General features: G+C 43.6%; 1 protein-coding gene and 1 long non-coding RNA gene across 5 annotated transcripts in view; both read left to right on the top strand.

Annotated features, from left to right (window-relative positions):
* SPPL3 (signal peptide peptidase like 3) overlaps positions 1-11595 on the top strand; it is a 121198-nt gene extending 109603 nt beyond the window's left edge. For 3 of the 4 annotated variants that reach the window (XM_044775751.2, XM_014862470.3, XM_070516193.1), the window contains exons 7-11: positions 6646-6752; positions 7198-7361; positions 8104-8303; positions 9397-9506; positions 10461-11595. In XM_044775751.2, the coding sequence (XP_044631686.1) occupies positions 6646-6752; positions 7198-7361; positions 8104-8303; positions 9397-9506; positions 10461-10532 (653 nt within the window). In that variant the 3' untranslated portion in view covers positions 10533-11595. The remainder of the gene's footprint in view (positions 1-6645; positions 6753-7197; positions 7362-8103; positions 8304-9396; positions 9507-10460) is intronic. The other variant, XM_044775752.2, reaches the window with a different exon arrangement.
* Positions 11596-12049: 454 nt separating this feature from the next.
* On the top strand, positions 12050-18841 carry LOC139045929 (uncharacterized). Its single transcript, XR_011505382.1, has 3 exons — positions 12050-12174; positions 13570-13913; positions 15351-18841. It is a non-coding gene; the product is annotated as an uncharacterized lncRNA (long non-coding RNA).
* The last annotated feature ends 5007 nt before the right edge of the window (positions 18842-23848 follow it).

Genomic DNA, 23848 nt, shown 5'->3' with positions numbered 1-23848 from the left:
TATTTTAAAAGTATATTTTTTGCTTAAGACAACATTACAGGATGGATCAGTGGTGTTGCCGGCGGTTATGTGGGATGGAGGCGTGACCGCAAAGGAGCAGCACAGGGGCTTTATTGGGGCATCACAGCTGCTCTCTACCCCGAGTGGGGTGGTGGCGGCTCTCCAGATCTATGCGTGTGTTAAAAGTCATAAAACTACCTCTAAAGAAAAACTCAATTTTACTGTTTGATAATCTTAAAAATATTAAACATATATATTCATAACTTTGTGAATATAATTTATCACAGTTGTTGTTCAGTGCCTTTTTTGAGTGCCTGCAATATACCAGGCATTGAAACTCAAAAGCACTTCCTTGAGGCTGGAGGTCAAGTTGCCCTTTAGACTTTCATACAGACTCAGAGTGGGAAGCCAGGGGTCAAAATCACTAGTGCCTGGTCTGTGCGATAATTCCCCTTTGCTGATTTCTGACAGATTTGGCATCTTGTTTTAGCACCATACATTACCTCATAGGAGACATTTACTGTGATGATCTGCTTCAGTACTCGAGTGTCCACTGTGCATATAAACGTTCTGAAGTGCAATGTTTAGAATTTTCAAGTGTTTATCAGAACTGCTAAATTCCCCAAATCGATATCAGTACTTTCAGTGTTCTTATGGATTCGTGCTTGGTACCTCACTACTTCTGGAGGTTGATAAAGAATAAGTGGAGGAAAAGAAATTACATCCAAAGTCACACGAGTTTCTTGACTTGCGTAGAGTAGAAGGGTAAATGCGTATTTTATATATACTAGGTATGAAGAGTGATGAAGTGCAGGTATGTGGATTTGACCTTTCCTGGGATTAACTCTTGGTGTCTGCAGAAGAATCGTTTGTTACCTGCTAAAAGTACTGTATAAATTGAGCATGTAGGTAACTTTGAAAGACTTTAATAGAGCCTAATCGTTTTTAAAAATATGTATTACAGAAAAGTTAAGGAGTCTTGATAATAATGACTGGAGCAGAGAGAGTAAATATTAGTCCACATCGTTCCCGTAGCTGCTTTTATGAGTACGTCCATCCCATCTCGTCTAGTCCGGAGCTTTCTGATGAGGAAGCAAGCAGCACAGACATTTCTCCTCCGCTTCTTCTGAACAGAAACTCTTTAGAAATGCTGGTTAGTTGGTTAATATCTAAGGCAGATTGTTTCAGTCCCTATGCATTGACTGTGTGGACGAATGTCAGCTATGTAGTCTTAAGAGAAACTCTGATCATGATGTCCTTAAATGACAGGCCACTCCCGTAAATGAAACGTGTAACTCCACCTGTGGTATGTGTTACGCGAAAGGAGACAATGAAACCTCCAGGTGCTGCTGTTTGAACTAGAGTAGTATAAAGCAATAAGCACCTAACCAGGACCGATTAGTCTCGGCACTAGCAGACTCAAAGTCCATGTGATGACAAATAGTATTGAAGCTGCCTTGAAGTCTCTCAGCCCGCTGGGTGGTCTGAGGTTCTCTGTAATCCCACTGCTAACTTTGGTGGCTCTCCTTTCATGGAACTCTTTATTCATGTGTCCAGACACACATGACACTATTTACAGGTTTTGCTAAAGTTTTTAAGCTTACAAGCTGCTGACCCAAAAAAGATTAGATGTCTCTCAAAACAGCAAGCAATGTGTTCTTTATACTCTCATCTCTACCCTACCCGAGCACTGCATAGAACAGAAAAATACCTATTTACCAGTAGTACGTCACTAAAAAAGCAAAAATTGGCATGATGGAAGGTGACATTCTTTTCGAGATAAACTGATTTGCACAGCCCTGTGAAACACATGTTTTAGAGCAAGTCAGCTGAATGTTCTTCGTTGTACTTCTGCAGCAGGGGCAGCGACAGGCTTACTAGACTCCCTGAAGCCAGAAGAATGAGGTAAGCAGCTCTTCTGTTTACCTCAGAATTATTTCTAGACTATAGAGTCAGGAGAACATTGGCCATAAAGGACAAACTTTATTTTCCCAGAGACCACAATTCACAAATACATTTCTGGGAGCCAGCCCCTTGACCCAGTGGTGAAGTTCACGTGCTCTGCTTTGGTGGCCCAGGTTTTGCCAGGTCACATCCTGGGTGTGGACCTACGCACTGCTCATCAAGCCATGCTGAGGCAGCGTCCCACATAGAGGAACTGGAATGACATACAACTAGGATATACAACTATGTACTGGGGCTTTGGGGAGAAACAAAAGGAGAGGTAGATTGGCAACAGATGTTAGCTCTGGGCCAATCTTCCTCACCAAAAAGTATACAAAAAAAAGAATGAAAGAAATACATTTTTGTTGTGAAATTCACCTAATAGTTGATATTTTTTTCTGAGTGTTCAGTGAGACACCCCTAAACCATAACTGGCCCTAACTAGTAGACTTTTACACCATTTTCTCATTATTGCTATTTCTCAATATCTACTTGCCCAAGAATCTCTTCTTCCTACCAGTTTGTGCTGGTTGAACTGCCCTTGTGACCAAGTATAGAGTTTTTCTTTAAAAAAAAAAAAAGGAGAACTTTTGAGCTTTTTAGTTGGTTTTTCAGATTAGTGTTTGATGTGTGTTTAATTTGTTTTCTGTTATTAGAGAAAATGTCGCTTTCTAGCCATGGTTCTGAAATATGTTCTTCTCTGGCATGGAAATTGTCTTTCCACACTTCTCTGCAGAATCAGAAATCATCTTGTCGGCAGTGATAATTTGGTAGTAGAGTTTTTAAGTGAGTGTTTCTTAATTAAAGCCTGTTCTTTGAAGTTAATTTAGAGTGAAACAGATGATAAATGTGGTTGTTTTAGGGCAAGTCATGGAATATATTTTCAGGGTTATGCTAAGAAGCATTAATATTAAGAGGAGACTTCAGAGTTTTCTTAAATCTAGAGATCTTTTATCTACTCTGTTTGATCTGGCAAATTAAGCTTTTAAATTTGGGAAGGCTTGAAAGAATGTGGGCCATGAGTGGTGTGGCGATGTTGGCTAAGAGCTGGTGAGTCCTGTGCGTACCCCGCGTTCCAGGCTTGTTGAGTCAGGCTCACAGTCTGGGTCCCCGCTCAGCTCCAGCCCCTCATCTTACAGCACTTGCTACTACCAGTGATGAGAAAATGTTCAGTGCCAGAAATCCAGCGATGGATTTTTTTTCTTGTTTTAAAGTGCTAGACTCTGGTGCTTAGTCCACATAGGGCTTAGGTATCTAGAGATCCTTTTATCTTAGACATGAGCCTGCTTAAGACCTTACAGGTTACAGAATCTTTTTCAGGAAGATTTTAGCTCAGTGTGGTGTCATGGCTTTATCCCTGGCTCTGCTGGTTGTGGAAGACGAGGTGATACAGAGATTCTATCAATAATAGATTGAAGGAGATTATAGCTGAATGGCTAAGGTTTATAATTTACTTCCCTAACACTTTTGGTTAGTTTACATTTAACCCAAAGTTAAGTGTATTGGTAAAGCTATTAGGGGAGGCCTGGGAGTTTCTCAGGCAGCTTGCAGCGAGGGAAGGTTTCACCTCTCTGCATTTTCACTTGGAAACGCCCTAAGGAGGAGGTAAGATATTTAAGGGTTACTTGAATGAAAGAATGAAGAAAAAGAGACAAACTAGATGAACAGTTGAGAATGTGTTTCAGGGATATGAATAGCTTATGGCAGTACTCATTTGGGGGTGGGAGTGATACTCATTCAACAAACATTATTAAGAACCTCTCGGAAATAGTTGAAAGGGATGCATTCTGCCTCTTCAAACATGGAACTTAGAGTACAGTGGGGAGACTTGCTCAGCTTAGATGGAAAGAAGGAGTAGGTTGAGGATTAGGAACAAAGGAAGACAGAGTCTAAGGCCGAGCCCATGTGGCACAGGGCCATTGTGTGTGAGTTGTGCCCCAGGCTGTGCGACTTTATAATTGGACTGGATCCATCAGAGTAGGGAACCTAGCAACCTTAAGGCAGAAAATGATTGAACTGATTTTTTGACAATGGCAGTGAAGAGTAAGTGGAAAGAGACAGAGAGAGAGAAAGTGGGAAAGGACACACATCAAATTAGGAAGTGTGGGGAAGCATGACACAGGTATGCATTAACAGTAACAAGTAACACTAATGGCTGCAGATTGAGTGTACAGGATGAAAGACTGATAAATTGAAAATGAACCCCGAGTTTCTTGTTTGGAAGATTAGGGATAGAATGACATTGTCTAGAGTCATGGAAAATTCTGAAACGGAGCAATTCTGTCTTGTCCATATTTGGTTTCCACCCCGGTTGGGTAGGATTAGGATAAGATGAGTGACAAAGCAACAAGTGGATGCTTAGACCAGATGACCTGTAAAGGCTCCTGCCAATTTAGGATTAAGTGATTGTATGGTCAATCGAATAGAAAAGTTCTAGAACAGACCAGTCACCTGCGTGCGTTACAGAGGCGTATGCATTTAACCTCGGGAGCCGGCCCTCCTGCTTGTCTGTCCAGTTGGTTTCTGTCCCCATCTTTGGGTTATCATCAGTCAGTCCTCTGACCATCGCTGCCCACACGATCCTGTCTCTTGTCTGTCCTTCATAGGCCTTCTTTTCTTCCTTTGCTCCCTTGATGCTTTACACTGCACATATTCACTTGTAAGCTCCTGAACAGACCACCTCTTGTTACCCTACCACCATCACCCCCACCAGCATTTCGTCCCAAATGTGTGTGATCTGTTCTCTGGTCATCACTTCTCCGCCTCTACCCCAGGGGCTTCCCACCCACCGCTGACCACTGCTGTTCCTCCAGCCCGCTGAGCGTCTCTCTTTCAGTGTCCTGTCTGTTGCCTGTTTATTGATTCACAGCACAGCAAAACATTTGTTTTCTGAGATAATTATAATGGGAAATCTTGTTATTGAACAATGGGCGTGGGTTGATGACATCACAGGCCTTAGGGACATCTCTGAATGCTTTAACCTGGTACCTCAGTTGTCCCTTTGCACCTTTGAATGCTTCAGCCCTTTCCAAAGCCTGATTGACCCTAACTATGTTCATTATGTTTATTTCAAATGACACGAATTTGCATACATTTTACTAATTTGATTCTGTTTTTAGACATTTATAAAAAATTAAAGGAGACCATAGTAAAATGAGCATCCTAGATTGTTATAAAGTCAGGAATTATGTCTTGACCACACCTCCAAAATGCACACTGCAGCACACAGTGTGGAGCTCAGTGAGTGCCCGATGGCAGTAATGATGGGGGATAGAGGTAGTTTGTTGTTCTTCTCATTTTACTACTGTCTTTCCTACCCTTCTCTGTTGTAGGGAATGGCATGATTTTTCCCCACCTTTATTTATGCAACACCATACCCACAGTAGGAACTCATTAAATATTGGTTGTCTTGATGTGTCCAGGGTCTGCCAAACTGCTGTATTTGCCCACTTTGTTACATATATTGACAATTTACCACAAATTCTATTAAAATGATACACATCTGTAATAGGATTTTACTTTTCTTACTTTCCTTAGATTAATTTGAAATTTAAAGTTGATAGAACATAACTTTTAATTCATTCAGCAAATGTTTATTGAATGTCTACTCTGTCAAGTGCTGCGTATCACAGAAAGAATAAGCTGTGTTTCTGTCTGCCCAGAGGGAATAAAGTCACTTCTATATAAATAATGACACTATTATAGAATAGATGCATTAGTTGAGAGAGATTCAAAGTTCTGTAGCATCACAAAGAAAAAACAACTTTATCTGGTCAGGTCAGGAAGGCCTCCCTAAGGAAGGGCCTTCTGCCGTGGCTCTTGGAGAATGAGGATGAATTTCCCAGGTAAGGAAGCCCAGGACAGGGCCTTCTGTGTAAAGCATGAAAGAACATAGTATGTGTTAAGACCTGTGATCGTATTTGAGTGGCTAGAGAAGAGAGCAGCAGCAAGTGCCTGCTGAGGGTGAGGGGCTGCACCGTGGAGAGTACCCTCCTGTGCATCCCACTAGGACAAGAACCCACGGAAAGTTCGTAAGGAGCTGTGTGGCCTAATCAGACCTGTGTTTTCAGAAGAACGGAGGGCTGAAGACAGGGAGAGACCATTGATCTGCTAAGCCTTCTCTAGACTCCAGGGATGTGGCAGGGCACCACGCCCTCAAGGACCTTACGTTTTAGTTGAGAGGAGAGAGAATTTAAGAAAAGGATGTATGGTATGTCAGATTTTGAGAGGTGCAGAGGGGAAAAGGCAAGGATAAGGAGGGAGGAAATACAAGGATAGAGAAGAATGGATGCTGGAACAGTGTCCTTGAGTAAATGAAAGGGCTGTAGTCTAGGATGTGAGTTGACTTCAAAGCAAGGAGCAAGGATGATGTCCTTGCAGTAATGTGGGGAGGCAGGAAACAAGAACAGGTCCCGCACTGAGCCTGCCTTAGAGTTTTGTCATTCAAAATAGAGAATCTCCTGGGTTTTACACAGTTGAGCACTATCTAGCTTGAGAAAAGGGATTTCCCCAAATACTGGCAGGTCAAAAAAAGGGCTAATTGTGGGCATTTTGCACGTGGGGTGTAAATGTCTCAGACTGGAGCTTAGGGCAGCCTGATTTTTTTTAGTGACTTAACAAACTCTGTTAAGTTTATAAGCTGAATAGCTTGTGGAAAGAGGATGAGTCTTTACCCTGCACTGACTGCTGTCTCCTCCCCAGCCCTGGCCATGGGTCTCTGTGTTGCCATGATCGCCTTCGTCCGCCTGCCCAGCCTCAAGGTCTCCTGCCTGCTTCTCTCAGGGCTTCTAATCTACGACGTCTTTTGGGTAAGTGTCTCTTTCCCCAAAGCCACTGCTCTCCTTTGTGTTTAATTGGAGCGTTCACTCCTGAAAATTGTTAACTGTAAGTATCTAAAGTCTGGCTGGCCTGAGGACCTCCTGTCCTCGGCCACTGTCTGGGCCTCTGTCTGTTGAGATGTGTTCCAGTAGGTAGCACGCAGGTGCCTCTTAGAGTGGAAGAGGGAGCAGGCAGGCAAGGCTCTCTGCCCTGGGAGCACTGCCAGCCACACTGTGAGGGATTAATCTCTGGGTGTGGAGAGAAGAAATCTGCAAGTACACACCAAGAGCAAAGGTTTTCTTTATCCTCAAAGCATGCAGTCAGAAAAGCTCGATATTGCAGTATTCTGAGACTGCTCTTAGGAGCAAAGAGGACTGATGCTAAGATCGGGTTGCTTCCAGCTCCTTCTGTTAAATGTGACTCTCCACTCGGCAGGTGTTTTTCTCCGCCTACATCTTCAACAGCAACGTCATGGTGAAGGTGGCCACGCAGCCGGCTGACAATCCCCTTGATGTTCTGTCCCGGAAGCTCCACCTGGGGCCCAGTGTCGGGCGTGATGTTCCTCGCCTGTCTCTACCTGGAAAACTCGTCTTCCCCAGGTAGGACTGGCGTGTTGGGCCTCATCCTGTGACAGCGAACAGACTGCCTTCCTGTGCCTCTCTGTTCCTTGATTAGTCTGTCTTGGTCATCAGCATCTAATCCTAGACTGGAAAAGAGTTGGAGTCTTCATCTCCATCTTACAAATGAGGAAGGGAATATTGACTTGTGAAGATTTATCACTAAGTGATACAGGTGCTGCTTTTTATTGTTGATTAATGTTATCAAGCAACCATATGTTACTACTGTTACCATATTTTAAAGTTGGCCGGAGAGAATTAACTGGAGAATCTGGATCTTTTTTTACTTCTAAGACATTTGCAAAAAAATATGTCCTAATGCTTAAAATTATACAGTTCCTAGTAATATAATTTTGGAAAAATTAATATGCTGCTTTAATCTCCCTGTGTCTGGTAATAGTCAGGTGCTTCTTTGCAGTCTCAGCAGTGAATGTGTGACAAATAGTGACATTTCTAGGGGAGGCAGTGCTTAAGCAGATCTCCTCAGCAGTTGCTCACGAGGTGCTCTCCTGAAGCGCTGAGGGGCCTGGTTGAAGACCCCTGTTGCCACTACTCTTGCGGCTCTGTACACTCTTAAAAAACTAGCATCATTCGGCCAGTAGAGATTTCCATCTACCATTCAGATGAGTTCTTTAACTTCTTAAAAAGCTGACAGACTTTGCCAGGAGGAGGAGAAATGGGACTGCAGAGTGTGGCTTCCCTGACCTGGGACACTCCCTTGCAGCTCCACCGGCAGTCACTTCTCTATGTTGGGTATTGGAGACATTGTGATGCCTGGGCTCCTGTTGTGCTTTGTCCTTCGTTATGACAACTACAAAAAACAAGCCAGCGGTGACTCCTGCAGTGCCTCTGGACCCGCCAACATCTCTGGACGCATGCAGAAGGTCTCCTACTTTCACTGCACCCTCATTGGATACTTTGTAGGTAAGAGAGAACCAGAGAGGCTGTGTGTGATCCCCTCTCTGGCTGTCCCCCAACCCATGCAATTAAATCAGGTCTTCCAGCTGCAGATGCTGGATGGAAGGAGAGCAGGAGCTCTGGTTGCTGTTACAGACAACCACAACGGAGGAAAGCCCACTGGCCTGTGAGATGACAGATGCTCTCCATCCATCTAGATAGATACTAGCCAGTCCAGTTCCCAGTCCAAGAGTATGTCTGAAGAACATTGTAGGAGAGTATGGTCACCTCAAAGTCAAGCACACCTACCACACAATGATCATGAATCAGTGTGTGTGCTTAATTAAATCTGCAGCTTGACTTTAATGAATGTCATGTTTATTTTCTACTTTATTAAACCGATATTTCCCTTCCTTTGTTCTGACATTTCCATCCCCTCTGCCCTCGGACTCCCTGGGCTGTTTTTTTTCTAGCCGGCCCCCTGGCAGGCAGACAGGGAAAGACCGCTATGGCTGGGCTAGGAACAGTGGTAACCCGTCTGCTCCTGTGACGCTGCTGCACAGGGAGTGGAAGGAGCACCTCTCATGGCCGCGCCACCTGCTGAACCTCAGCACCTGATTCCATAGCTCTCTCATGGACCCAGTTCATTTCAGTCCAGAAACTCTGAGACGGGCAGGGCAATTGGCCTTATTCCCATTAGACAGAAGAGGAGGCCAAGGCTCAGGGAGGTGAAATGCCTGAACCAAGGTTAGGCAGCTCTTGTAAGTAGCAGAGTTGGAACGTGGACCCAAGGTCTTTGCCTCCAAGTCTAATATCGCATACCACAGGAGACAGACACCAGGCATGCTCCAGGCTGGAGTGTGGGCTTGAACCAGAAACCTGAGCACGCAGTGGCACGTGGGCCAGTCATGCGTCCTTGGAATGCTAGGTTTTTTAAAGCTGTGCTGTTTCACGTTTCTTTAACTGCTCAAGCTGGGCATTTCACACCCTAACCACTGGATGGTCTAGATCACATTAGATCTAGACCATCTCAGCACTCTGCCAAGCAGCAGCAGGTAACAGAGGTCTTCCTCTCTTGGAGCTGGCCCTCGGTTATTCACGAATGTCCCTCTCCTCATAGGTCTGCTCACTGCTACTGTGGCATCTCGCATTCACCGAGCAGCCCAGCCCGCCCTTCTCTATTTGGTGCCATTTACCTTATTGCCACTCCTCACGATGGCCTATTTAAAGGTGAGAGAAGCAGTTATAAAGCTGTGAAAGCAATAACTTGGCATTGACCCTGGACTTGGGTATGTATTCTCCTTGCTGGAGGTGGTTCTGCTTAAGCACTGGAGCTCCTCGTCTTGACAGTGGGGTTTTTTTGTTGGTTTTTGTTTTTGCTAACCTGATACTAGCAACGTCTTCCAGATTCTTGCAGCCACTGGCAGAAAATTTTTGCTCATGCAGTAGACTACTACACCGCCTGGTCGTGGGTAATTGAAATCCCTAGAGCCCAGCTGCAGAGACTTCTGTTTCTCTTAAAAGCAGCACTCTGTTGCCACCTAACAGCTCCTTTAATACTTTGCATTAAAGTTTGTAAATAATTGAGAAATGATAGAGGGGCTGGCCCCGTGGCCGAGTGGTTAAGTTCGCGCGCTCCGCTGCAGGCGGCCCAGTGTTTCGTTGGTTTGAATCCTGGGCACAGACATGGCACTGCTCGTCAGACCACGCTGAGGCAGCGTCCCACATGCCACAACTAGAAGGACCCACAACGAAGAATACACAACTATGTACCGGGGGGCTTTGGGGAGAAAAAGGAAAAAATAAAATCTTTAAAAAAAAAAATCTATGATAGAAACTAGACTTAGAGCATTATCTTCCTTACAAGACTTATATTATCATCCCCATTTTATGGATGAGGAAAGCACAGAGAGGTTATTTCACTTGCCTAGATCATCTGACTCCTAAGTGATAGAATTTACACCAGGATAGAGGTGGTAAAAGTCCTTTGCTGCTCAAGGAGCCTAAGAGTTCTTCTAGTGAGTTCCGTGAAGAATGATGGGTTACTTTTCAGTGAGTAAAATTTTAATGTTCTTTGATTCTCCACAGAAGCAATCTGATCTGAGATCAAGAATCAAAGAGGATTTATAGACCCGTGTGCCTCTTGTTTAAGTCTGTAACTGAGTATAGTTCCCTCTTTCCCAGGGTGACCTACGGCGGATGTGGTCTGAGCCATTCCACTCCAAGTCCAGCAGCTCCCGATTCCTGGAAGTATGATGGATCACAGAGAGTGACCAGAATGGCCATCTTAGTCCTTTTCTGTCAACGCGTGGTTTTGTTTCCTCTTAGAGCTGGCCTGGTACTCGGAGACGTACCTGTTTAAGGAACTGACGTGTGACTGGATTTTACATTTGCGGCAAGTGTGTTTGCAGGAGCGAGGTGCTGGAGCCTGCTTGGTTCCGTCTCTTCCTGCCGTTGTAGAGGTGGAGCCCTCCCGAAGCGACAGGCCCTCCCCAGCACTCCTTCCTCCCGTTGTATGGATCTGCACAGACTGGGGGATGGAGATGTGACTGTCTAAAACTGACAACGGCAAGGAGTTGTTCTATACCTTTTGAACACTAAAAGGATAAAAAACATTAGCAAACCGAAGTTTCTTCAACGAACCCTCAAGAACTTTGGGACCAGTTTCCTTTGGGGGACTCAGTTTCAGAGAACTGAGACAGAAGCTCTTCTGTCGTTATATTCTTCTTTCCTTTTTTTGGATTTATTAAATATTTTCTGTGGTGTGAAGTGACTTATTAAATCCACAGACATTGAGTGACTTCTTACAACATACACATCAGAATTTGTTGTAATGAGTTCATGTCCACCCAGATGTTGTGTTGGCAGTGAACGAGGGCACGGTTTTTATACATACACACACGCGCACACACGCACATAGATATATAAGAATAAACAAAAATTAAAACCTGCTAAGGTCCTGCTGTGTAGCAGACAGGGGCTTGCTGTAATTTAGCATGTAGAGCAGTCTACTCTGGCTTCTTGTATGTGGATAAGCTGCTGTCTTTCCCCCACAACTGAACGTGCAGTTAAAAACCAGTATAGTATTTGTACTGATATACTCATGGACTTTAGGGGACTCTCGTTTGGTTTTGATCCGTGTAGCAAATTAGGGATGAAAAGTTAACACTTTTGCCCCTTTTTTGTTCTCACAGGCTTCTCCCTTGCAGGACTTTTAGTAGTTTCTTCTTGAACCAATGCATGTATTATAGCAGCAGGTGTCTTTGTGCTTTCTGATCATAGTAATGTACTACTTGTAAATACATTTTTCTATTTTCTATTTTTTTGTATTTTTTTTTTTTTGGCATTTTGTTTCATTGGTGTGCTGTATTTTCCATGCCCTCACTCCTTTAAGAAAAAAAAAAGGAAAAAAGCAACACAATCCTGTCCTTGCTGTTGTGATTATAGTCTTGGTTTACCTGTGGTGATAACTGGGTATTGGGGACAAATGTCAAATGTCCCTCTGAGGCGGGCCCTACATTCCAGGAATTGCAGATGGAACAGGCTGCTCCATCCCCTTAGGATCTGACTGCGTGCTGTAGGCTCTGCTGGAGAGCCAGCATCTGGTGGTAACTAGTGTGAGTAATGTCCGCTTGCCTTTGTCTAAGCAGCCCCAGCCTGATAAGAAGTTGCCCATTGTTCAGAGGCCGACAAGAGCCTGGAAGTGGCCTGCGTGCCTGACACCAGAGGGTGGAGACGGGCCCACGCGTCTGGTTTCTCCCTGAAGCAGGTGACCTGCCTCTGTCCTGACCTGTGTAACAAACTGGTGTGCTGTGGTCCCGCTGCTTGGAGCCACGGCGGATAAAGCTCACAGGCGGTGTGCAGCGCGTTGTCCAGGGAGCGTGAAGCGATCAGGGTGGTACGTTCCTCTGTTGTGTCTTCAAATCTTGCTGAGGGCTGTTTTGTTTCTTGTTGTTTTGTTGGGTTTTTTTAAATAAATGACTCCTTTCTAGCCCTTGTTACCTCATCTTCACTTTTGGTTGTTGGTACCAAACAGAGCTCCTGTCACCTCGCTCCTGCTCTGCCTGTCCAGAGGATGGTGGGAAGACCGTCTGTCTGCAGCCAGGGCAGCGGCAGCTCTGGTTCCGTCCTGTGGACATCAGGGACCTGAAGCTTCTGTTGTCCACAGAACTCCAGACAGCCTCTGCATTGGGCACAAACCAAAAGCACACTCATGTACCCACTGCTCATCAGCTGTCCAGCTTTCTTAGCCCTCGAGGATGCTGATGGCTAATTAGGGGATGGGGCGGGGGGTTGGAATCTTCCAAAATGACTCCAGTTAAGGGCAAGTGCCAGTAATGGTTAGAAATGTTATCCTGGCAGTTGGTCAGTTTAATTTTCCTAGCTTTCTTTTCATAAAAAATCTAAATTCCAGACAGATGGAATGTAATTTTTTGTCATCCTCACTTCTGTGTAAGGTTAAGGGGGAAAAATACCCACACGAGACTCCTGAATGTAATTTCAATTCCAGTTGCGAGTCTTCAAAGCCCTTAAAACTTTGGCAAAGGAACTGCAAATACCCCTTTTGGTTTAAATTAACCACAGCAGGCACACTGGAATTTCCCAGGCTCCAGGAGTGTGGTGCCCTCTTGATGGTGGAGGAGAGAGGATTGCAGCCAAGGCACAGTGCTTTCAATTTCTCCTTACAGTCTCCCCACCTCTCCCTGCTGCTCATGTACTGATGTCCTCATCTTGTTTTTTCTGGTTTCTCAGATACTCCGAGTTTTGGGTTTTTCTAAGAAGGCTTTTGCATTAGGCAAGGCATGTTTACAAATTTCCAGCACAATCCGCTTCCTTCCTCGCTGGTCTGAGGTTCTTCCTCCCGAGAGACTGCATGTTGGAACTGTCACTTATTCATAGTAACTTTCTTCTAAGTGAGCAAATGAAGATATGAACAAAGTTTATCCAAAGCCTAGCATGTTCCATTACTGTTATAGCTTATGCCTTTTCTGAATAAGACACAGCTCCCTATGTAGGAACAGTTCAAACAGGAACTGGAGAGACTTTGCGGGGGGGCCAGGGTACCTGGTGTCTGAGTTACCTTTGTAGCATGCCAGCACAGGCCTTGTTTAACAGGTAAGTTATGTCACCCACAAGAAAAACGAAAGGACTAGTTCTCTGTAAGGGTGGAGGGAAGGGAGTTCTGTTTTGCCAATAAAGTGTTAAAAATAGACTCTGCCACGTGTGCATAGCAGCTCTCACATTACTGCTAACCAGATCCAGTGTTGTACATAAACGTTTGTGTTTTGTACAGCCAAACATTTACATCAGAGCCTCGGAATGTGGCAGTTTTGTATATACATGAAGTGCGCTCATCGAGAATGTCAGCTGTGCAGCTCTCCATAGAAGCCGGCCAGACAGGACAGGCTCGGGAGGGAACCAGCCCGTTCTACATCTGGTCTTCCAGTGCATACTGGCCTGACAGAACCTCTGCCCTTCATGAAGTCACATTTCTTCGGCATTTTCTAACAGTGAAATCACTTCAAGAACAATGGCTCCTAACACAGGTATCAGCCTTGTTACAGGAGTTTGTACTGAAGTGCTGCAAATCTAGTAATAAACTTGGGCCTCTTCCCTCTTCTGGGAGGGATAAGCCAGGTAAGAATTTTTTTAATCCATAAATTATTTCTATTCTTAGGCAGTTTATAGGCTGCTTTCTATTTGCAAGACTCTCAACTCTTGTTCAGGTTCAGATTCCAACTTCGCGTGTGTGTGGAGCCTCTCCCAGAACAATACTTTCCCCACTCCTCCTCTTGACTGTCAGCTAATTTGTTTCCTCCTCACCCTTTCCCTTGGAACTCAAAGCCCACTGCCATCCACTTGATCCACCTCCGTCACCTGTCACCTTAGGCTGCGTCAGGCCCTGGGTGCTGCAGTGAACAAACCAGGCACCCTGCTCCCTCCCGTCGTGTGCTAATGCAGAGGCTGCTTTAGCACGTTGACGTGTCGGGAAAGTGGGCTGGCAGTCATCCCCACACGAGGTGACTCCACCATGCAGCATTGAGCTCGAGAGCGCAGTCCAGAGCTTTCTGTCTGTGACTCGGCCGCGCTGTAAAGCACAGGCGTAGCTGGGAACACTGCCCGCAGGACTGGATCCACCTGACAAGGGAACGGTGAAAGCAGGGTTAGCAATGCTCCTTTGTCCTGTGCCTTTGGTGCAGGACACACCGGTGCTCCTGATGGAGCCAGGCCAGCATCTGACCACATGTACAAGTGACAGTGAGAACAGCACCAAGCGCACTGGTCTCTACACAGCACAGTTTGGAAGTCTTAGTACTTCGAGCCAGCAGTTAGCAGGCTCTTTCTCTCAGCGTCCTGCAGGTTGGCTGTGGAAATGCTAACTTCGTGCAGTACTTTTTAGCAATGTGCACTTCAGTGTGCTATAGAGCTCTTAGATATTTGAGTTATCAAAAATTTGTGTGGCCAATTCAGGCTTGGTTTATGGTTCCTTTAATTTGAATTCTGCCTGGTCAATTACTTAAGTTCCAAGAAGTCTGTCCGCTGTTGAGTAGAACATGTAAAACTTGCCACTGGTTCACAGGGGAGCAGAGGCCCTGAGGGTCCCAAAATAGAGGAGTTTGTAGGCTTGCTCCAGCCCCCTGAGTCTTGAGTTCTCACTAGCTCCCAAGAAGACAGAGCAATAGGAACCAGTTAGGGAGAGGAAACAAGACTTGAGGCTGAGAATTGGGACGTCGGCCAAGCAGTGGGCCATCGACTTTTGCCTTGTGAGGAATGAAAGACAGGAAGTGGGTGGCCAGAGGACAAAGATGTAGAGAGGACAGCAAGGTCGCCACTTGCCAGCATTCTGGCCTCTGCATTCTGAGTGCCAGTTGCTCAGCCTTGCCGACAGACGTGTTCCAGGCAGGCCGCCCATCAGCCTTGTAACGAGAGAGTTCCCTCCGCCTGCCTCTGGGGTGCAGCGAGCTCATGCGTCTAACTTCCAGCCTTTGTAGTTGAACCTTTCCCGTTGGAGACAGTGGAGTTCCTCCCTTCCAGTTGGTGGTGTGGCTTGATTGATTGGGGTTGTTTCCCCAGGTATATAGTGGCACATCCTGTGGCAGCTGTGCCCAACTGTGCGGGCTTCCTGGAGAGGACAGAAACCTGTTTCAAAAGGAGGTGAGGACTTGCTGGTACAGGAAGGAGCCACCCTGGCCTCTAAGATAATGAAGCATTCTACAGATGAGTCACAGTCTTGCCAGCTTGATGGTGTGGAAGTAGTACTGCGCTCCCCCAGGCTGTCAGCAGGTCGGGCCAGAGCTGACGGGGCCACTCCATGTGGCCAGGAGCCCTGGCCCCACGCAGAAGCTCTGCGAATAGAGAAACACCCTCACCCCACCTTCCACTGCCTTGGCCCTTTCAGCTGCCCCGGTGCAGTCAGGGCCTGCGCCATTGGACACTACCTAGTGGTCTCCCTGCTGCCATCCAACTGTCACCATGGTCTTCTCTGAGTTGTTTAGCCAAGAGACCCTCCGTTGCTAATGGGGGCCTGGTGAGTGACGCCCTGGGCTAGGGGGATGGGAAGAACTGACAGAACCTGCTGCCACATTGGATGCAGAGGGTGGGGACTCAAAGATGAGGCCATGGCTTTTGACCTGAACAATAATTGGCAAAACTGAGATAAAAAATTGAGGAGGAGGAGAGTTCTATTTTAGCCAGTAGAGCAGCTAAAGCTCAAAAATTTGTTATGTCTGAAGCATAGAAATGGTGTTTAAAGCCTTGGGGAATATACAGGATGATCTCAACAGTGAGAGGGAGGAGAATTGCTCCCCCGATGCTCTGTGTGTTGAGGCAGCTGTCAGCATTTATCCCCCATACAGCCACGTCTGACCTTGGGTTAGTGACAGCCCCTCTGAGCATTAGTTGCTTAATCTGGAATGGGGGTAAAGGTGCCTTTTTAAAGTATTAAGTGAGTATTAGGCACTATTCAGGCTCACTGAGTTTTCATGTACTCCCTGCACAATTTACCAGTCTTCGTGCAGTTAGAATACAATTAAAATCAGCCTTAAACAGATACATACAGCTTCATTATTCAAATGAGCACGCTTCTGTAATATTTCCAGCGCATCACTGAAGAAACTAGTTATCTTTCCACTGCTGAGGGCTGAAGGGAGGGCTGCCACTTGAATCCTAGTCCAGGCTTCCAAAGTGAGCAGATTCTGCTCCTGTGGATAATGGGAACTTTACCATAAGCCTAGGCCAGTCCAGGGTCTTGACATTTTCCTCTACACGCTGAAGGACTTGGCACAATGCGGGGATGATGGGTGAGCCCTTGTACAGGTTTCCCATGTCTGAGTGTCCTGGGATGTCAGGGCAGCCCCTCCACTGCCACAGCTCCTCTGGAGAATGACCCAGCCGGTGTGCCTCGCCCTGGAACCCTTCCTTGGGCCATTCCTTAAGAGGTCAGCTTAGGCTTAACTGTTGCAGCCCAATCTGAGCAAATGCTCACAGCAGAAGCATGAGGTGTCCCCAGTACAGAAGGGAGAGGGGCCTGCAAGAGGCCCTGAACTTGCTCTTGCCCTAACTCGATTTTCATAGGTTCTGCCTAACGGATCCTTAACATTTTGGCTGCTCAAGGCCAAGAGTATCAACCTCTAACCAGATTCTGCAAACAAACCAATGTGGACATTCTAATTTTCCCGTACTTCTTTCTTTTCTGTTATAATGCTCCCTGTGCCCTCTGACGTTCATGTACTCAGAGCCCTGCTGCTTGTTTGGAGGGAAGAGGCACTAACTGCTGGCCCGTCTGTCTCAGGAGGACCTGTGTTAGTGCTCGAAGACTCAGTGGGGCAAGCCCTCAGCCTAGTTTATAATAAACAGCAGTGTCATTCTAAGCCACATGGCTCAAGTCAGTCCACAAGACAGGAAAGGGACAGTAGCCACACTAGGTAGAGGATAAGAGTAGACTCAACAAGGCGTTTGGAAGAGTCCTATCCTCTGGGACCAAGTGGGGAGATCAGCGCTGAGGTATCATTGACAAAGTGGATAAATAACTGGTTGAACAACCCTATCCCAAATGAGCAGAGAAATGGCCTAATGTAACAGAGAGGGATGGCCCTGGCCTTTGTCCTCAGCCCTGCCCTGTTCAACTTTTCTCTTGATAATTTGAGGACATAACTGCCAGGCTTAGCAAATCTGAGAAGGATATGACAAGGAGAAAAGAACATAACCATCCCCCACCTGTGGCAGATAAAGATTGTTACAACAGCCTCTGCCCTGGTCCTCCCAAATCCAGTGTATAGTCCACATTGTGGGCCAAAATGGTGGTCAGTCATCTCAGATTTTTAATAAACCTCATGATAGGATATAGGCAGGGCAGATTTTATTATGTATTTTATAGACCAGAAAATAGGAGTTTCAAGCTCAGTTAATTTGCCCCAGGTCGTCTTCCCGCTCCAGAGCCTCACTGCTCAGGTTATCAGAAGGTAACCACACCCAGGTTTTGTAAACATCGTTTCTTTGCTTAAACAAAAGCCAGGGAGTGTCTTTAAACACAGGAGGACTATGCAAACAGCATCCTGTTGGAGGTGAGGAACCAACAGCCCTATTAGAAGGCAGGGAGGAGCTGGAGTTTTGGCTGCCTGGGCCCTGTGCTGACTCAGCTGCTGCCCAGGGGGCCATGCGGAGACCCTCCTCCCAGTAATGCTGTAGCAATGTGGACTGCTACTGACTAGAGAGTACTGCCTCACACAAATCAGGAGTCCCTAGGAAGGAGAGGTCAGGACACATGCCTCCTAGCAAGCCAGGAGCAAGCAAACGATCTTTCTGAGGCATTTGAAGCAACCAGATTTCAATGTGAAAATTATGAATCCCCCATCGCTGGCATTAAAACAATGAACCATGAAAACAGTTGTCAACTGCTGTTCTGGTCTTCAGTAACGGTGAGCTGTAATTCAAACCAATCCTCCTGCTAAACATAACTTTTAAAATATAGATGAAACATAGAAAATATCTTTTGAAAAGCAGTAGAGAAGGTTCTACTTCTGCTAATGGTGGAGGAATTCCTATTCACTACTACACATAGGGAAAAGCAAGAAAATGTGATCCATGCTCAAGAGAAAAGGCAATTAATGGAAACTGATTTTGAGATGACCCAGATGTTAGAATTAACACTCAAGATTTTTAAAGCAACTTATAATCATGCCCAAGAATGTAAAGGAAAATATGCTTATAATGAATGCACAAATAGGAATTGTCAGTAAAGAAACAGTAACAAAAAGAACCAACTAAAAATTCTAGAACTGAAAAATATGATACCTGAAGTAAACTCAATAGATGGGATTAATAGCATATTGAAGATGACAGATTAAAGAATGATTAAGCTTGGAGAGGATTAGGGAACCTTTTCTGTAAAGTAATCAGAAAGTAAATACTTTTGGCTTTGTGAGTCAAAGGTCTCCATTACAACTCCTGTCTCTGCCGTTGTAGTGTGAAAGCAGCTATAGTAAATGAATGGGGATAAACAGACTCGGCCTGGGGCACTCTATAGTTTCTCAAGCCCTGAAAGAGAGCAATAAACATCCAATCTGAAGAATAAAGAGGAAAAAATGATTGAAAAAACTATCCGAGTCTCATTGATTTGTGGAGAACATCAAACAGTCTAACATATACGTGATCATAGTACCAGAATGAGGGGAGAGAAAGAATTAGGCAGAAAAAAATTTTTTGAAAATAATAACCAAATTTTTCCAAATTTGGGAAAAGTTCAAGAATCATAGCAAAGCCCAAGCAGAATAAATACAAAGAAAACCACACCCAGGGACTCCATAGTCAAACTGCTGGAGACTAAAAAGAGAAAATCTTGCGAGCAGTAAGATAAAAATGACACATTACATAGGAGAACAACAATACAATTATATGAAACACTGTGAACTTCTCATCAGAAATTATAGAGACTAGAAGACAACAGAATGACATCTTTAAAGGTATGAGTAACATATATCAACCTAGAATTCTTTAGTGAAAATAGTCTTCAAATTTTGACATTTTGATATTTCCAGATAAACTATAATTAAAAGAATGTATCACCAGCAGATCTGCATGACAAGAATTACTAAAAGAAGTTCTTCAGGCTCAAGGGAAATGACACCAGATGGGAATTCAGGTATACAAGAAGTAATAACAGTAGTTTCAAAATGGCCCTCAGTGATCCTTTCCTCTTGGTATTTATGTTCTATATATGGTCCCCTCCCCCAATGTATCAGAACTGTCTGTGTGACCACCAGAATATAAAGTGATAGTGTGTGATTTCCAATGCTAGGTCATAAAAGACATTGTCATAGGTGTAAATCTTCATAAGTTTGAATTAGGCAAACGTTTCTTAGATATCATACCTAAAGCACAAGCAACCAAAGAAAAAAATAATTAGACTTTATCACAATTGAAAACATTTGTGCTTTAAAGGACACAATCAAGAAAGTAAAAAGAGAGCCCAAAGAATGGGAGAAATTATTTGTAAATCATATACCTGATAAGGACTTCGTATCTAGAATATATAAAGAACTCTTACAACTCAACAATAATCCAATTCTTTAAATAGGGGAAAGATTTGAATAGACATTTCTCCAAAGAAGATATATAAATGGCCAGTAAGCACATGAAAAGATGTTCAACACCATTAGTTATCAGTGAAACGCAAAACAAAACCACAATGAGATACCACTTCACACCACTAGGATGGCTAATTTTAAAAAAACCAAAAAACAGACAGTAAGAGGAGCTAGTGAGAATGTGGAGAAATTGGAACACATACATTTCTAGTGGAATTATAAAATGGTGCAGCTGCTTTGGAAAACAGTTTGGCAGTCCACAAAAAGTAAAGCAGAGTGGTCCAACAATTCCCCTCATAGTTATATACACGAGAGAATTGAAAATATATGTCCACAAAAAACTTGTACACAAATGTTCATAGTAGCATTATCCATAATAGCCCCAAAGTGGAAACGACCCAGATGTCCATCAGCTAACAAATGGATAAACAAAGTGAGTGTCCATTAATGGAATATTATTCAGCCATAAAAAGGAATGCAGTACTGACACATGCTACAACATGGATGAACCTTGAAAATATGCTAAGTAAGAGAAGCCAGACATGAAGGGTCACATAAAATACAAGTTCATTTATATGAAAGGTCAACGATAGGCAAATCCATAGAGACACAAAGGAGATGAGTGGTTGCCAGGGACAATGAGAAGGGTGCAATGGGAGGGACAACTAAAATACACGGTTTCTTTTGGGGATGATGAAAGTATTCTGGTATTAGATCACAGTGATGATTCCACAACTTCGTGAATATTCTTACAAACCACTAAACTATATACTTTAAAAGGGTGAATTTTATGATATGTGAATTATACCTCAATTTACAAAAAAAAAAATGCCACTTCCATCTCATTTTTTTGGATCACACACACTGGGGGAAGTCAGATGCCACGTCATGAAGACAGTCAAGCTGCTTATGGAGGGGTCCACATGGTAAGAGACGGAGGTGTCTCGTCAACAGCCAGTATCAATGTGCTGCAACGTGAGTGAGATCTTGGAAGCAACCCCCCCAGCCCGAGTCAAGCCTTCAGATGACTGTAGTCCTGGACAATGTGTTGACTGTAATCTCATAAGAAACCACAGCCCAGGATCACCCAGCTCAGCCAATTCTGATTCCTGACTCACAGAAACGATGGAAGATAATAAATGTTTATTGTTTTAAGTCACAAAGTTATGGGGTAATTCATTACACAGCAATAGATAACACAACTAGCAATGGTAAATATGTGGATTAAAATATAAAAGACAATTTCTTTAATATGCGTATAACTGAGCAAAAAGTTTAACATTGTATAGTGGCATTTGTAATGCAGGAAGATGTAATACCTATAAAAACCAGTGCATAAGATATGGGGGTGGGTGGTAAATGGACCTATGCGGTTGCAATGTTTTTATATTTTTGTGAAGTGGTAAAACATTAACTCTAGGTAGGTTGTGAAAAGTTAAGGATTTATATTGTAATTCCTAAATACTTTAAAAATAATAAAATGTAAAAAGTCTAGCTAAAAAAGCCAATAGAGGGATTAAAAGAGAATACTAAAAACATATTTGATTAACTAAAAGAAGGCAGGAAAAGAGAAACAGAGAAACAAAACACAGATGGACAAATAGGAGACAACTGGCAAAATCCTAAATCTAACCACATAAATGATTACATTAAATATTAATGGATTGATAGCCTATTTATGACCAAAATGGAGTAAAAGGGATCTGATTTACCCTCCCATGTTAAACAATTAAATACATGAAACAACAGGTTTCAGCAATAATTTCATAATATTCAGCAGATAATTTCATAATATTCAGCACAGGACAGCGATCTTTAAGAGAAGGGACAGTAATGAAGTGAGCCATACAGTTGCCCCAACTTACTAAGGGTAGAGAGTCTCCAGATCATGGAGCAGAGAGGACAAACTAAAACACAACCCAGAAGTTTCCCTGGATTGAGGAGAGAAGACAGTTCAGTGAGGCCAAGATGCCTATAACTGTGGGACAGAGTAAAAGAAGAAAATTTCAGAGAGTGAAGGTGATCACTGGAGATCTGCAAAGGTTCATCTGCACTTTGGCAGTGGTATATGAGAAACTACCACAGCCAAGGAAAGAACCAGCAGAAAGGAGCAGGCAGAACAGTCCACAGAGCTCACCCATGGTCAGGAATATTCCATACTCCCAACACCAGAATGAAAACACCTCCTAACACATGAGGCATCAAGTTCTCAAAAAGGTATTGCTTCACTAGTGGTTGCAAATTAGCCATAGATGAAAGGATGTTCTGGATCCGTCCAATAAAGCTTAAAGGCAATCCCTGGAAAGATCCAACTATTTCCAAGTAACTGTCACAGAACAAAGTACAAAAACATTTAAAGGAATGCAAAACATCCAACAATGTAAAATTCACAATGTCTGGCATCCAATAAAAACTTAACAGGCATATAAAGAAGCCAGGGGGCTGGCCCCGTGGCCGAGTGGTTAAGTTTGCGTGCTCTGCTGCAGGCAGCCCAGTGTTTCGTTGGTTCGAATCCTGGGTGCGGACATGGCACTGCGCATCAGACCACGCTGAGGCAGCGTCCCACATGCCACAACTAGAAGGACCCACAACGAAGAATATACAACTATGTACCGGGGGCTTTGGGGAGAAAAAGGAAAAAAATAAAATCTTTAAAAAAAAATAAATAGAAAGAAGCCAGAAAATATGACCCATAAAGGAGAGAAAAATCCATCAATAGGAACAGACCCAAAGACGATTTAGATGATAGAACTAGTAGACAAGGATGTTCAAAGAGTGATTATAAATATATCCCAGATATTCAAAAAAGTAAAGGAAACCATGTGCATGTTGAAGAGAGAAAAAAAAATGGAAGCAAAAAGGAGACCTAAGTCAAAATTATAGGTATGAAAAATACTGTATCTGAGGTGAAAAATACACTGGGTGGGATGAAGAGCACATTGGACACTGCAGAAGAAAAGATTAGTAAACCTGAAGATACAGAATAGAAACTATCCAAAATGAAACACAGAGAAAAGAAGACTAGGGAAAAAATAGAGCATCAGTGAGATATCAGACAACATTAAGTAGCTTAACGTATGTGTAATTAGAGCGTCAGAAGGAGAAGGAAGGAGAAAATAGAAAGTATTTAAAGAAATAATGCCTAAATTTTTGTCTAAATTTTTTTTCAATTTTGGAGAAAACTATAAACCCCAAAATCCAAGAAGTTCAATTAACTCCAAGTGGAATAAACATGAGGAAAACCACACCAAGGTACATCATAATCAAATTCCTGATAAATGATAAAAAATTACAAGTAGCCAGGCAGGGGTAGGAGGGTGGGGGGAAATACAGAACGATGATGAGAATGACAGCAAACTGCTCATCAGAAACAATGCAAGCCAGGAGATGGGGGAGCAAGATCTTCAGAGTATTGAGAGAAACAAAGAAAAGTCCTGGACCAGAATTCCAAGGAATTCTAAATTTTCTAAGACTTCTAAGAGAATATATTTCAAAAAGGAAGATGAAATACACATACACAAAGCTTATGGGAAGCAACAAAAGCAGTACTCGGGAAATTTATCATTGTAAATGCTTACATTAAAAAAGAAGACAGATCTCAAATCAATAACAAAACTTTATGCCTTAAGAAACTAGAAAAAGAAGAGCAAGATAAACCCAAAGCTAGCATAAGGAAGGAAATAATAAAGATTAGAGAAGAGAGAAACAAAATAGGAAATCAAAAAACAGAAAATCAATGGAACCAAAAGTTGGTTCTTCAGAAAGGTCGGCAAAATTGACAAACCTTTAGCTAGACTGACAAAGAAAAAAAGAAGACACAAATAATTAAAATTGAAAATGAAAGTAGGGACATTACTAATGACCGTAAAGAAATAAAAAGGATTACAAGAGAATACCATGAAGAACTATATGCCAACAAATTAAATAACCTAGAAGAAAAGGTCACATTCCTTAAAACACACAAATTACCTAAACTGACTCAAGAAG

This window comes from Equus asinus, chromosome 8 (assembly GCF_041296235.1).
Source record: "Equus asinus isolate D_3611 breed Donkey chromosome 8, EquAss-T2T_v2, whole genome shotgun sequence".
Lineage (NCBI taxonomy): Eukaryota > Metazoa > Chordata > Mammalia > Perissodactyla > Equidae > Equus > Equus asinus.
The sequence above is the reverse complement of the archived record's forward strand: the minus strand, read 5'-3'. Positions and strand labels throughout refer to the sequence as shown.